This window comes from Euprymna scolopes, chromosome 14 (genome assembly GCF_053919585.1).
Source record: "Euprymna scolopes isolate OS-2025 chromosome 14, ASM5391958v1, whole genome shotgun sequence".
Classification (NCBI taxonomy): domain Eukaryota; kingdom Metazoa; phylum Mollusca; class Cephalopoda; order Sepiida; family Sepiolidae; genus Euprymna; species Euprymna scolopes.
Window position 1 is genome coordinate 22343280 of NC_136495.1, and position 15479 is coordinate 22358758.

General features: G+C 34.7%; 1 protein-coding gene across 1 annotated transcript in view; it reads right to left on the reverse strand.

Annotated features, from left to right (window-relative positions):
* The window catches only part of LOC145292904 (CD63 antigen-like), a 62004-nt gene that overhangs the window by 35420 nt on the left and 11105 nt on the right, over positions 1 to 15479 (reverse strand). Inside the window, exon 2 of the mRNA XM_080139044.1 lies at positions 4406 to 4481. Within this exon, the coding sequence (XP_079995170.1) occupies positions 4406 to 4465 (60 nt within the window). The 5' untranslated portion in view covers positions 4466 to 4481. The remainder of the gene's footprint in view (positions 1 to 4405; positions 4482 to 15479) is intronic.

The window sequence follows — 15479 nt, forward strand, 5'->3', positions numbered from 1 at the left end:
AATGTCATAAAAATAAACACACAGTGAGTTTTTTTTTTCCATTTCTTTTTTTTCTGTTGATTTTGACATGGGTTTTGATTCGGCTTCTTTCAGCTGTTTACATATTTTTCATGTCAATATAAATCAATTTTATCTGGTTCAAAAAGTGGCCTAGTACCAAAATAATAAAATTTAACTGAAAAACTGACAACTACATTTTTCTTTCTTTCTACTTTTTTTTTTTTGTTGATCTCATTTATTTTTCTAAACGTATAACTTGTCCTCTCAATAGTAGTTGATCTCTATCTTGCTCATGAAGCTGATAAGACAAAGACGCAATGCATCAAATGCACACAACGGAAAAATGTTTAGAAACCTGGAGTGCATGTTATTAAGTTGTTAATAAATGTGATGCACAGTTAATCTGCTCTTTGTGATATAGTATTCAGGATGTGGTGAACTTTGGAAAGAGTTGTCTCAATCGACCCATGATAAATGCAGCAAGTATGAATATTTGTGATATGATGTTACCCTTGTATGTATTGCCCCAAATAATTCTGACTGATGCCGTCACATTGGGAGATGTTAGATCTCCCAGCCTGTGATAGGGATGGCTTTGCCTGTGTTCTGATTGATAAGGATGTATATCATCAGTTGTAAGCTGTCAACTTTTATCTCAATCAACATGTCAGTGATTATTTATTTTTTTTTTTTTATATGAGTCTCCACTTAATCTCAATTGACCTTTGGGCATTGATAAGGGTTAATGAAAATTTCGGTCAACATCTTTGAGAGAATTCGAAACGGTGGTTTAAATGGCTAAAATTTGATTATGAGGGTTATTCCAAAAGTTTGTTTTTTTTTAAGTTAAAAAGCTATGAGAATGGGAGTGGTACCATTAAAGTGAGCAACCTTTTGCGCTTTAGAATTTATTTTTCTACATAGTCACCACCATTCTCAATAACTTTTGCCAGGAATTCAATAATGCATCTTTGCTTCTGACGCATATCCATGATATGAGAGCTACATCGTCAATATCTGCAACAAAGAAATGAAACTTTGAGGTCATGAATGTACAAGTTCAGTCATCATAGCAATGCAATTTGCAATACCCTCTGATCTGTTTGGGTAGAATTAAAAAAAATAGAGACATTACTTTTGAAACGAACTTCATATTTAAGTGGGCAATCTGATAAGAATTTGTTGACATTAAAAAAACGACCAAGTTGTATTCAACTGGGGAGCAACCCTCTAGTATTCAACTGATGGAAATTTCTAGGAAAGAAACTTTGTTCATGGAAGTTGAAGAGAAAATGAAATTTTCATAATGGTTCTTTGTAAGAGAGAACCCATATTAGTCGTGCCATTATTTACTTCATTGCCAGCGCAGCTAGATGCAGATCCAAACCAGATGATAGGATAGGAATAAGACAAGACAACACATCATGCAGAAGTGTATTCTGATCTTAAAGAAATAGCCTGAGTAGCCAAATCAGCATTACCCGGGAGTGTAGCTCAGGTCATTGGCGCTAAAGTAAACCTTTCTCAAAGAGAAACTAAAATATGGAAAAGTGAACCTTTTAGCACTGAACATACTATACCTCACTCTAACAGAGCAGAGTAAAATTATGTCTCAGTGGTCCACAGACTGTTGGACTGAGTGTCGACGATGTATCCTTGACTCATATGAAAAATGTGTTTCCCTTTTTGTACACTGTTTGTTAATTATAAGTATTATTAATAAAATATGTTTAAAAAAAACACTTTAAGAAGAGTTAAAAACATATTTAACTTTCAAAAAGGAGACACAAATTAAGTGGATTGTCTTTAATCTGCAGAGTTTCGAAAGAAATGCTTTCCTTCTCATCAGAGATCACACAGAAGGAGAGAGTGTGAGTCACGTAAGGTTCTGCTTGGGAACTATACAATGTGACAAAATGGAATGCATAAATATTTCCACTGGATTATCTGTAAAAAGTTGAATATCCAGAGTAGCAGCAAGTTTTTGGAACATATACCAGAAAGAACAGTTGGAAATAAGTTATTCACCATCCACTATGACTATGCAATCCTTACAGCTAATAGGAACTATTAAACCTGACATAGTGATCTGAGAAGAGACGTTGCAAGCCTGTCTCTGCGCTATCATTATTTTCATAGCAAGTGCTTTACTGAACTCCAACTTATGGTCCCTCCTTGCCAAACTTTCACAAAAAAAAAAACACTCGACTAGCTACAACCACTACATACGATTTCCCCCACTCTCTATCTGTGCATAAATCTAAATGCAGATTCCATGAACAAAGTTTATTTCCCAGAACTGCCAGCCTGTGAAGCACTCTTCCACTGACTTGCTTCCCAGTTGAATACAACATGGTAGCCTTCAAATCCAATGTAAACAAGTTCTTGTTGAACAGGCCCCATAAATAATCAAAATCTACCCAATTTACACCATTAACAATTGCGCTCCACTACCATTCACTAACCCTTATCCTCGAATAGCCTTCTGGCCTTGATAAGTGGTGACTCCTAAGTAAAAAAAAAAAAGTTGAAGCCTGATGCTGGCTTCAACAGAGCTGAATGGGAGAAGATAACTAAATACCAAAGTCTTATGTACAATATGAAGAGAAACCAGAACCTTAGGAAGATCTGCATCTCCAGTAATCATAGAAGCTACAAGGCTCTTGAAAAAACATTTCAAAAACTATCTGATGAATATATTGAAATACAAGAGAAATCTAAACAATTGCATTTAAAAGGGATGGTTAGAATCCTAAAAAAAAAATCTCTTGGTGAAAGTCAAACCATGATTTAACAAAATAATTATAGCTTTGGTATGACGTCATTGATTTATGATTTACTAGCCTAGCTGCCCGGTGCTGCCCGGATGTTTGGAGGTGTGTGTTGAACAAAAAAAAAAAGTGGTAGTAGGCAGGCAGGCTCAAACCCGTACCACAAAGGAGGCAAAGAACGTGAAAAAAAAAAAAAAAAAAAAACATGATGTCTTTGCCGTTGTGTCCAACGCCAAACTGGAAGTGGTGAAGGTTTAAATTAAAGCTAGTCAATCGAAAAAAGGGGACGACTTTCGAAAATATCGGCGAAAAAAGTGACCCCTCCTTGTAGAAAAGTGCCCAGTTGAGGGTGAAGGAATTAATGTTTTTAGCCAATTTTTTTATATTTGTCGCCCAAAGGGTCGAGCTTCAAAATGATATTGATCTTATGAAAATCCGTAGCCTCTGTCGCAAGTTTTAGGTATACATACATACATACATACATGATTGCAACGTCTTGTCAGACGAGTGCCACTCCTTCAGACATTTAAAATCCATGAGCCCAAATACCTGAGGGAGTATCTATACAAATATGATGTTACAGAGTCTTAGCTTTGTACGACAGCTAAGTCTCTCTCTTGGTTCAAAATGTTGAGATCCAGCAACAAGCAAGAGCAAGATAGCCAGCAACAAATTAAACTGCAGACCAGCTTAATGCGGGTAATGGTCTTCCGCTTTATGGTTTTTTAAATCAGAGATTTGCTTCTCCTAGAAAGGTTGCCTTCACCACGGCTTACGGGAGCCCTCTCCACCCCAATACACATATACACACACAAACATATACACAGTGCTAGTTGGCCGTTGGCCCAGAAAAAGAGTTCATTCGCCCTTTGGAAGGTCTTGTTTTTAATCTTTCAGGGAGACTAGCTGCCCTTCTCACCAAACAAGTCTGGTGGGGGAACCAGCTTAGTCGCCGGTGACCTGACCATGAGGCAGGTAGTACTGGGTTACATGGTACCAGTAGCACATGACATGACCTGACATACATACATACATACATACATACATACATTTAAACAGACAGGTGAGATTTATATTATAGATGTCATGTTTCAAAACGTGAATTCAAATAAAAGAAATAATAAAAATAAATAAATGAATAGATAATCATTATGACTAGCGTTAGAAATTATTTTCATAGTTAAAAACAATTTATTTTGCTTTAATTATGTATTGGCATTAAAAACAATTTAATATCATATGAATTTGAGGTCGATAATTCTTGTGAACATATTTTTTTTTTTTAACATATAATATTAATTTTAGGAAAAGATCTTTTTCTTTTTTTTTCATCTGCGACGAATGTCAGATAACTCTACAAGTAATATGATATCTAATAAAAGAACGAACGTTGAATCTGAATCATGGAAACGAAACCAATCCTTTCGTTTGCCTAAATATATTAGAAAGAAGGAGGAGAAAAAAAAAAGAAAAAAGGAACAAAGAAAATGAACAAAGAAAAAGGAGAAAGAAAAGGAAAATAAAGTAAAAGAAAAAGGAAAAAGAAAAAAGAAAAGGAAAAAGAAAAGGAAAAAGGAAAAGAAAAAGGAAAAAAGGAGAAAGGAAAAGGGAAAAAAAGAAAAAAGGCTACTTACCACAAGAATTGTGTTTAACAAGATCAAAATGATCTTTCCAAATTGTTTAAGACAAGACATTTTATATTCAATCCAACTGAAAAAAAAGAGAAAAAAAAAATCAAATTCATATTAAAGAATAGTCTTGTCAATATAATTTTTCCAACAAAATTTCACATTTAAATTATTTATTCAAAATCAGTTTTTTTGGAGGGGGTGGTAAGAACATCACTGGCACAATCAGTTGAATTACAATTAAAAACAAAATAAGAAAACTAGTTTAAAATAGAAAAAAAATAAAAATAAAATCTATTACTAATGTAGATTTGGTATCTATCTGTCTGAAACCGAAGCTATACTTTTTACTATCTTTTAATGCTTAATTCAGTTTATTTCAGAATCTTTCAATATTCAACACTAAGGAGATGGTAATGGAGTATCTGTTCTGTTATCATATCCGAGGCATTACCTCCACCCTTATAACGATTACGCAGGTCAGCAGTCTTCAAACAAAACCTACAAACAGTGAGTCTAATACGATATCCATTAAACCAGCTTGACACGATTTTAAGTGTTTTCAAACCTCATGAAACAGTTGACAAACACATAAAAATCTGATGATCTGCACGTATCAATTTTTCAATTTTGACCCTTTAGCAGCCCTTTTGTCCAGATGAGAACTGATTAAAAAAAATTTCTACATATCTAAATATCCTATATACCAAATTTCAAGTTTGTAGATCAAAAATTTGTTGAGTACATAGGTTGAGAAGTGTCCTCATACACACATATTCTCACTTTTATAGATATACTACATGTACCCGACGTTGCCCGGTATTAAATGTAACATTACATTTTATTTTTTTTTAAATATGTAAAAAAATGGAAAGAAACTGAAACATGTGCATACAAGTATTATTTTTTTTCTAAACAGTTCATTTCTTGTAAGTAAAAAAATATACTCGAGCTGAGATCGAAACCAAAAACTAAAGACAGTGAGTCAAATACGATAACCATCAGCCTAACTGAACACGATCTCTAAAAGGTGCTTTCAAACCTTCTTATTCTAAACATAATTTGAACGATTAGTGCATATGCAGTTGTGAAACAGTAAACAGATAAAAATCTGACAGCCTCAACATACCACGTTTTCATTGTTAATCCCTTAGCAGCCCTTTTTTCCAGATGGAAACAGATTAAAAAGTTTTCCACATGTCTGAATACCCTATATACCAAATTTCAAATTTTTGGATCAAAAATTTATTGAGTATATAGATTGAGAAGTGTCCTCACACACACACACACACACAACACACAACACACACACAACGCACACACAACACACACACATATATTAATGATGGCACGATTCCAATATTTTTCCCGATTCCAATACAATTACAGATTCTGTATTAAATTCCCATTTCCAATACAATTACCGATTCCGATTCTTTATAAATCTCTAAATATTTAACTATAAAAATGTTATTTTGTCCCAATTACTTTAAAAACACATCTTAAATGTGCATATATTTTCTCAAACGTAAAAACACATTTGTGAGGGGAGTGATCAGAGATTTTAGTCTTACTGGAAGTTTAAATCAATAAATATTTATTATTTTATTACTACAAGAGTGGAAGATGCTTCTTAAACTAAAATCAAATAAAAAAGATAAATAAAGAAATAAATTTTGGCATCAGAAAATAGGCTCAAATTTGTCCAATTCCAATACCAATTCTGAACGAGTAAGTGAGGATTTTAGAAGCTTAATATTTTCATTAGTTGTACACTAAACGAGCAGAGATAAGTTTCGTATATTTTATCTTTTTTATGTCTACAGTCAACTCTTATTATAATCTTCAATTAAAAATGTAAGTTATTTCCCCTTACTGATTTTTATTTTTAGATGATTATTTTTAAATGTTTCATATTATCAGTTGTTTAGGCCAGAATTGTGGAATTGAAGTTGATGATTTTTGAAAAGAATCAATCAGAGTCGGACTTATATAATATTAGGAATCAGAGTCAGATGTTTTCATCTTCAAAGAATTAACAGATAGTCTAAATAATCAAAGACTTTAAAATTTGGAGTCGGATGTTTTGAAATTCTATGAATTTGACCTTAAACCTTCAAACTTTGCTATTCTGGTGTGGGCTAGATTTGTGAGACCACATGCTCTCCCTCTCGCTCGACAATTGCCGACCCCAACGCTATTTCCATGGTTTTATCTTCCATCTACTATTCTCGTTCTGGTCATGTTTTTATCACCTCTCACACATTGGCGACTGCTGAGTTGTGTGTGGGGGGAGGGGGTATCACTGGCTCACAAGTATAAAAAATGCCAGAGAAACAAAAGAAAACACAAACCCTGCCACATTCTGTATATATTGGTTGGGCTCTGGTGCATGCATGACACCATCATGGGATATAATCCTCTAAATGCTAAGGTCCACATCTACATCATCTGTCAAAGGCTCTTTGCCGATCTATGTCAGCAGATCTTGATCTGCTTCAAGCCACCACTTGCCTTCTACTGTGTCTGACTGGAAATTGTCCTCAACTCCAAACTGTCTTCAACCATCATAAACCAAAAACTGTCTTAAACTGTCTCTAACTGTTGCTAAACTCATTGCCACTCCTAAAACTGACAGTAAACTAACTGTAAATATATTGACCTCTATTGTCCAATCCTTTTATTTTGGGCCACACCTTGATTAACAATCCTATTTTAGCTCCTTTTGTGGTGAACAACTTCCTATACTTTTGCTCTGCTGATAAACTTATTTACTCATTTTTTTTTTGTTTTTTGTAATATTTTTTTTCTTTTTTACTTCATAACATTAGAAGGAACTTTTAAAATATCACACATTAATTTTAAAACATGGTACAATAATAACAAATGAAATCCAATAGGATAACCTATATATATTTTAAATTGTGATTCAATGAATTTCAAAAAACCCTTATTGAAATGAAGTGGTTGAGTTTCATATCAAAGATTTTTATTATTCTAAGCAAGACAATGAATACGTTTGAAAATTAATCTCCTTAACCTATAGGGTTTCGATGTCTACCATCTCATCAGAGGAGAGAAAATATTAGCAAATATTTAGAAAGGTATGTACCCTATTTGCTAAAGTCAGTGAGACATGGAAAGTCAAAGTCAAAATAATTAATTAATCAGAAGTCCTGTAGCAGGAGTATTTGAAGAAAAGGATATGAAAATTGTAGATCCAGATTGCGTAATCACAGGTTTCCATACCAACTGATTGTTAAATAAAAATAATTATTCTGAAATGTGTATGTATATATATATATATATATATATAAGAAAAAATAAAAAGATGAAAAAAATTATTACATAATTAATTCATCAAAATATCAAAAACAAGAAATATAATGAAAGAATTTCCTTGTACTATGGAGTTTCAAAAGTCGGGTTTTTTCCTTTGGCAAAATAAAAATATAGAAATACTATAGAATTGCTAATTAGCATAAAATTGAAAACATTGAAAGTTGCCATGTTCAAAAAAGTGATTATAAATTGTAGAACTTATAGTATTTCTATACTTTTTATTTTGTTAGCGAGTTCCACTGAAGAAAAAAGTCTAATTTTTCAAATTCCATGGGAATGAAGAAAATAACCTTTTTAAACTTTTGATGAATTAAAAAAATGATGTAAATATTTTTATTTTTTATGTTAATGCTCTATCTTTTTATAGTAATCACATTTCTTTGTGCCAAGATCTAATATAAAATAGCTGGCGGACGGATGTTTATTTAAATAGACATTCGGACAAGTTAATTTCGGCCACCGATTCCGTAGTCAGGGGGTTAGAACTGCCGACTGTCATCACGACGGTTCTAGGTTCGATCCTCGGCTTGGGATAGGTGTTAGTCTAGCGGCACTGATGAGTTGTGAAACAACGAAACAGGTCTGTATGTCGATGACTAAAATATATTTTATAAAGCCCCCCTCTTGGGTAGAGCACTATCGTAAATTATCTTACTCGCTACTTAATTTAGCTGAAAAATGCGAAGCTCGCGGTTTGTTTACAAACAAACATTTGAGCCCTCTACAAGTGGCGGACGGATGTTTATTTAAATAGACATTCGGACAAGTTAATTTCGGCCACCGATTCCGTAGTCAGGGGGTTAGAACTGCCGACTGTCATCACGACGGTTCTAGGTTCGATCCTCGGCTTGGGATAGGTGTTAGTCTAGCGGCACTGATGAGTTGTGAAACAACGAAACAGGTCTGTATGTCGATGACTAAGATATATTTTATAAAGCCCCCCTCTTGGGTAGAGCACTATCGTAAATTATCTTACTCGCTACTTAATTTAGCTGAAAAATGCGAAGCTCGCGGTTTGTTTACAAACAAACGTTTGAGCCCTCTACGAGTGGCGGACGGATGTTTATTTAAATAGACATTCGGACAAGTTAATTTCGGCCACCGATTCCGTAGTCAGGGGGTTAGAACTGCCGACTGTCATCACGACGGTTCTAGGTTCGATCCTCGGCTTGGGATAGGTGTTAGTCTAGCGGTACTGATGAGTTGTGAAACAACGAAACAGGTCTGTATGTCGATGACTAAAATATATTTTATAAAGCCCCCCTCTTGGGTAGAGCACTATCGTAAATTATCTTACTCGCTACTTAATTTAGCTGAAAAATGCGAAGCTCGCGGTTTGTTTACAAACAAACATTTGAGCCCTCTACGAGTGGCGGACGGATGTTTATTTAAATAGACATTCGGACAAGTTAATTTCGGCCACCGATTCCGTAGTCAGGGGGTTAGAACTGCCGACTGTCATCACGACGGTTCTAGGTTCGATCCTCGGCTTGGGATAGGTGTTAGTCTAGCGGCACTGATGAGTTGTGAAACAACGAAACAGGTCTGTATGTCGATGACTAAAATATATTTTATATATATATATATATATATATATATATATATATATACACACACTTTTCAGAATAAAATTATCCAACAATCAACTGGTATGGAAACCTATGATAGTACAAGATATTACTGGCAGTTATATTCTATAAGTACTATCCCACCTAAATAATTGAATTATTGAATGACTAAAATTTTATATATATATATATATATATATATATATATATATATATGTGTGTGTGTGTGTGTGTGTGTGTGTATAATTATTTACACACATAATTATTTACACACATACACACACACATATATATGCAAATAGTATAATAGTTAAATAACACAAAAGATATAACATTTCAAGATGTGTTCTTGACTCTTACAACACATCTTCATCACTTCAGTCAGAATAAAATGGCTTCCTTCCTTTCTTGAGTAAGGAACTTTCTTTAAAAGAAAAAGAAAAAAAGATAAAAATGGAAACACTTGATGCCTTTTTCTCCCATCACCATATTTGAGTCACCGACCTTCACTCTTAGGGGGCCACTAAAACTTTTGTGAAGTTAGTCATTAGTAAAAACAAATGGTAGCACCAAAGAAAAGTGGGGTACTACAGTTCTTCTTTTATCATTTGCCAGCCAAGTATTGAGGATGAGAATTCAATTCGGCTGTGCTATTAAAAAAATGCTCCGCTGAGGTTGCTCCAGTTCTCTCCAAACTTTTCAATAAATGCCTAAACGAATCCTGCTTTCCTGACTGCTGGAAAACTGCTTCTGTGGTATCAATTTTCAAGAATTCTGGCGAAAGAACTGACCCATTAAATTATCGCCCCATTAGCATTCTCCCGCTTTCAGCCAAAATATTCAAGTCCTTAATTAATCAAGCTCTAGTTCATCACTTTACAGCTGCTAAATTCCTGACCGACAAACAATATGGATTCAGGCAAGCACGTTCCACAGCAGACATCCTAACTGTAATCTCTGAAAGTATATACCATTCACTAATAATTGCTTGAAGCTGTTCGTATTTTTCCAAAGAAAAATAATCAATTCTGATTATGCATATCATCGGAAAAAGGGAAAAACTACACCAAACAAGATAACACGAGTTAAATCTCTTGTACTAGATAAAAGATCAAAATCATATTAGGATTCAATTGTGCAGTTGTGAATTTCTTGAGGAAGGTCTCAGTCTAAAAGACAGGTTTAGCTTGGATGAGCTTGGAGGAAAATTAAATATGGATAATATAGAGAGATGTGTGCGAAACAGGAGACTTTATTGGTTTGGTCACACTGAAAGAAAGTGCTTGAGTTAGTACATGTAGAACAATTGATGTAGCATGGTCATTTGACAAGAGAAGTCCAAGGAAAATATAAAAGTAATAAAGAATTTGAGAGAAAGATGGATAAATAAAGACCTGGCTAGAGATAGATTAGTTTGGAAGTCAATTTCTAAAAGTTGTCCAGCGCATGTAAAACAGGTGTTAAACCGAATATGGTAATGATGAATGAGAGTTATTATGTTAGATATAGAACAGTTGAGGTGACAGGGTTAGTAAGGAAAACAGAAGAAGTGATAAAGAACAATTTGAGAAAAAGATCGATAAATAAAGACCTGGCCAGAAACAGATTAGTTCGGTAGTCAATTTTTAAAATCTGTCATGATGATCGTCGTCGTCGTCGTCGTCGTCGTCGTCATCATCATCATCATCATCATCATCATAACGATGATGATGATGATGATGATGATGATACAGCAGCAGCAACATTTGCAGACTTCTAATACTAAAAAAAAAGCATGCTTTCAATTAAGCAACAAAACAAGGTGTATATATAGGGAGGAGAGGGGGTATTGTCATAATTTTTTGCTTAAAGAATAGCAAGAAATAAAACAAGAAAATAACAATAGCGCATATTTCCCAATGTATTACAAGCGAACTATAGCTTTACGTTGGCTGGAATTGTGTGACTATTCATCAACTGGAGTAAAATGGTCTGAAGATGCATACAAGAATCTCTAAAAGACTGTTTGTCAGTATGCTAAGTTGAAGTTGGACCCCCCCCCTCACCCTCCTCACCCGAATCATCCAACATCAGAAATTTCCAAAACTAATTTTCTGTCATTATGTGTTGGAGTTTTTATTTATCTCCCTCCCGTGGCTGGAAAAGTTGACACAAGATGTAAAAAGTGGGATTTGAAAAGCCAGTATACTAGAGGAAGAGCACTCTGGCCAAACAAAAATTGCCTGAGCAGCCCCATTGGCATTTCCCGATAGGGGTGTCTAATCTCTTCTCAAAGGACGAGAAGGTAAAGCCTGGGAAAGTGAACTTCTTAGAACTGCATAGACAGAGAGGACAAACCATCTTCAGGTACGAATGACATTTTCAAATTTTTCTGGGTGATTTCATATGGAATTATGTGTTACTTCAACTTTTCGGTTAATCTCAGATTTGTTAAAAGTAAATATTGATTTAATGTCTCTTGAATGCATTTCAACTTACTATAAATTACCGGGTTTTTTTTTTTAATCAATTTATTCTTGGTATTATTGTACATTAGGATCCTCTGCTAGTTTACGTAAAAAGAAAAATGGGATTCTATTCTTGTTTTGACAATCACATGTAAACACCTTGAAAAAAAAAAAAAAAAAAAAAAAAAAAAAAAAATTAAAATATCTAAGATGGGAGATCAGTTTATCATATCAATTCAATACAAAATTACCACCCACTTTCTGATCGGATAGAGTTTTTGAATGATATGCAATCATTTTCTAGTTTTAATTAAATCTTATTTATTTATTTATTTTATTTTATTTTATTTTTAAGAGGCTGTTGTCATCCAGACTTAGGTTTAAGGGAAGGTAGTAATATTTTTTTTTTTACTGTCAAGTTTTTCAGGCCTTTTCTTAGAAACCATAGCCTTTTGACATTTGTTATTAGAGATTTTGACATTTGTTATTAGAGATTTTGACATTTGTTATTAGAGATTTTGACTTTTGTTATTAGAGATTTTGACATTTGTTATTAGAGATTTTGACATTTGTTATTAGAGATTTTGACATTTGTTATTAGAGATTTTGACATTTGTTATTAGAGATTTTGACTTCATTGTATATGCCCTTTGTTCTTCTTTGCACGCATTTGAATCATGAGGTCATATGGTAGTTTCCCATTTTACCTTATTGTTATATTCTGCAAGGTCTTTCAGGATGCACGGGTTGGACAATAGAAAGTAGACAACGCAGTGTTGTAGCATATGGTTCTCCTTGTCCTATTGGCAGATGGGATGGTTATTTTTGTAGCAACATCCAATTTTTGATCACCCTATTATCTTTGTCAGGCGGTTGAGCATTTCACTGAACCCAGGATGTTTCTGAGCTTAGAAGGGTGGATTTCAATGTCAATAGAAGAACCATTCTCTAGCCTTCTAGTCCACAGTTGTCTCTTTCTGAGATGATATGAGGAGGTTTGAATTGGCTAAAGAATCTCCTTGATTTTAGTCATTGGGCCGTTAGTTCACATCTATGAAGAAGATGGTGTCTATCACTATTAGCTTATCTGATCTTTACTTATTTAGCAACTTTCATGTCTTACAATGTAAGCAAAAAAAAAACTTCTTTTTTTTTTACAAGAAAGTCACCAATTATCAAGGGCTGAAGGCGACTGAAGGATAAAAGTTAATGAGTGTAAGGTAGTCAATGAGACAACAGCATAATGATCCATAGAAGTGGAAATTGAGTAGAATTTGATTATTTAGGGGGAGGGCTCAACAAGAAGTTGTTTACATTGACCTTGAAAACAACCACGTTGTAGTGAGTTGGGAAGCAGGCCAGCAAAACAGAGTTCCACGAGCGAGCAGTTCTAAGAAAGAAGCTTTGTTCATGGAATTTGTGTTTAGATTTAGGCAGAGATAGAGAGTGGGGGTAAGTTGTTCAGTGTAACGTAATTCCCCATTGAGGAGCGTTAGAACTATGCTGAGGTAGCTTTGTATTCCCAGGTGACGCCAGATAACCCAAGGATTTAAGATAGAGAAGATAAATATATATATTTTATTTCATGTCAAAATAGATATTGTTTGAAACTAGAGAAATATATTTTTACGGCTAAAAGAAATTTTACGGCTAAAGAAATTTCACTTATAACCTTGACTGGCCTTAAATGAACCCAGGGTTGGATGTCAGAATTGACACCTGGCCTTGGAAATTGTGAGAATGAGTAATTCAGATTTCAGGATGGGAATTGTACCCACGCAAAACCCTAAAAGCTTTCGATTTCGTGGCGAAATCTTATTGGCCAGCAGAATTTCCACCCCATCCACATACCTTACTATATATACGACTATCGTGCAAAAATTAGAGAGAGTGGAGAGTTTCAGATCAGTTAGAGTTGGGAGTTGAAGCAGATTGCTTGTTGAATTTGGGGAGAACAGGTCGTATAAACCCGCCGTTCCCTGGAAACGGGCCCCTTCACCTACCTCATCCGACCCTGGGTTCATTTAAGGCCAGACAAAGTTATAAGTGAAATTTCCTGTCATCAACTTTTAGCCGTAAAAATATATTTCTCTAGTTTCAAACAATATCTATTTTGACATGAAATAAAATATATATATATTTATCTTCTCTATCTTAAATCCTTGTGTTATCTGGCATCACCCGGGAATACAAAGCTACCTCAGCATAGTTCTAACGCTCCTCAATGGGGAATTAAGTTGTTCAGGGGTTGTAGCTAGATGAGTGTTTGCTGTGAATGTTTTGCAGGGGAGTGGGACGATAGATTGAAGCTCAGTTGGGCAGTTATGAAAATAACGATAGAGCAGAGATAGACTCAAAATATTTCTCCTGTGAGAAAGAGTTCGCAGGGAGGAGAAAAGGACATCATCCACCAAATTTCAAAATCAGTTTTGAACCCTTTCGAGGCAGTAAAGGCTGCTTTGAGCAGCTCCATACTAGATGTGGCAAAAGTACTTCATTTCACCAGATGTAGCAAAATTCAAAAAGAAATGCCAAAAAAGTTAAAATCTGCAAAATAAAAACATTGAGTGGTTCTAAAATGGGTGATCGATTTACTAGAACAGTGCATTAAAAAATATTTAAATACTGACTTTTTTTCTTTCTTTTTTTTGATAATCTGGTAGATTAGTGTTCATTCGCTAACAATTCGCTAAAAAATTTGAAAAAAAGACGAAAATAAAAAAGAGGGGATACCGTGCAAATTCAAGACGGGATTTTAACGCCTCCCAGTGGTGGAGTTATTCTGACATCCAGTCTTGGGGAAGACAAGAGAAAAAATAGAATAAACTGATTTGATTTTCGCTGCAAATCTTTATATAATGATGTTCTCAAAAGTTCAAGGCTGTTTGCTATATCTCTACATGCAGAAACGTAACACAGTTCCTTTGTCCCATGTGTGCGGGTGGTCAAATCGCAACGTTGTGTTCATACGTGTTCTGATACTCATGGGCTTGAAAACAGTGATTGCTACGAAAATGTTTCTGCCGAAGATTTGTTCGAGCCGCATGTAGTAGTCATTACATGATTCTCCTCCTAGATGAAAAAACGATCTAAGAAGAAGGAATTCCATCCAATTATTAGGATTGGAATGTGCGTTTAAAGAAGCTTTCAACCAATCTGTTCAAGAACAGGTGATAAGGCGTGGCCTGTATATGCTTGCATCCAAGTAAATGTGAAAGTTCAGTCAAAAGATAGGAATTGAACTATTTATCTCTGTTGGTGGTAATAATTTCCGGCACACCAAACCTTGATATCCACTGTGAAATGAGTGTCTTGTTGACAGTCTCAGCAGAGATGTCAGTGACGGATAAGGCTTCAAGTCATCTAGAGAATTTGTTGATGCAAGTGAGCAGAAATGTAAAGTTCTTCGAAGATGGTAATGAACCCATTATGTCAATGTGAATATGTTTAAATCAAGCCTCAGGGATAGGGAACTTCGCTAGGAGGCTCTTAATATATTGAGTGACTTCGGACTTCTGGCAAGGGAAGCAACTCTGGGACCAGTCACGTACGTCCTTGCTAATAGTGGTCCATATGAAACATGACGTAACCAATTTCTGTATTGCTCAGACGCCTGGATTCGATAAATTGTGTAACCTTTAAAATATTGCTTGTCCGTGCTGGAGAGATATGTATGAACGTTCGTGTCCATACAAAGTGTTGCACTAAATAAAATCGTTTGAG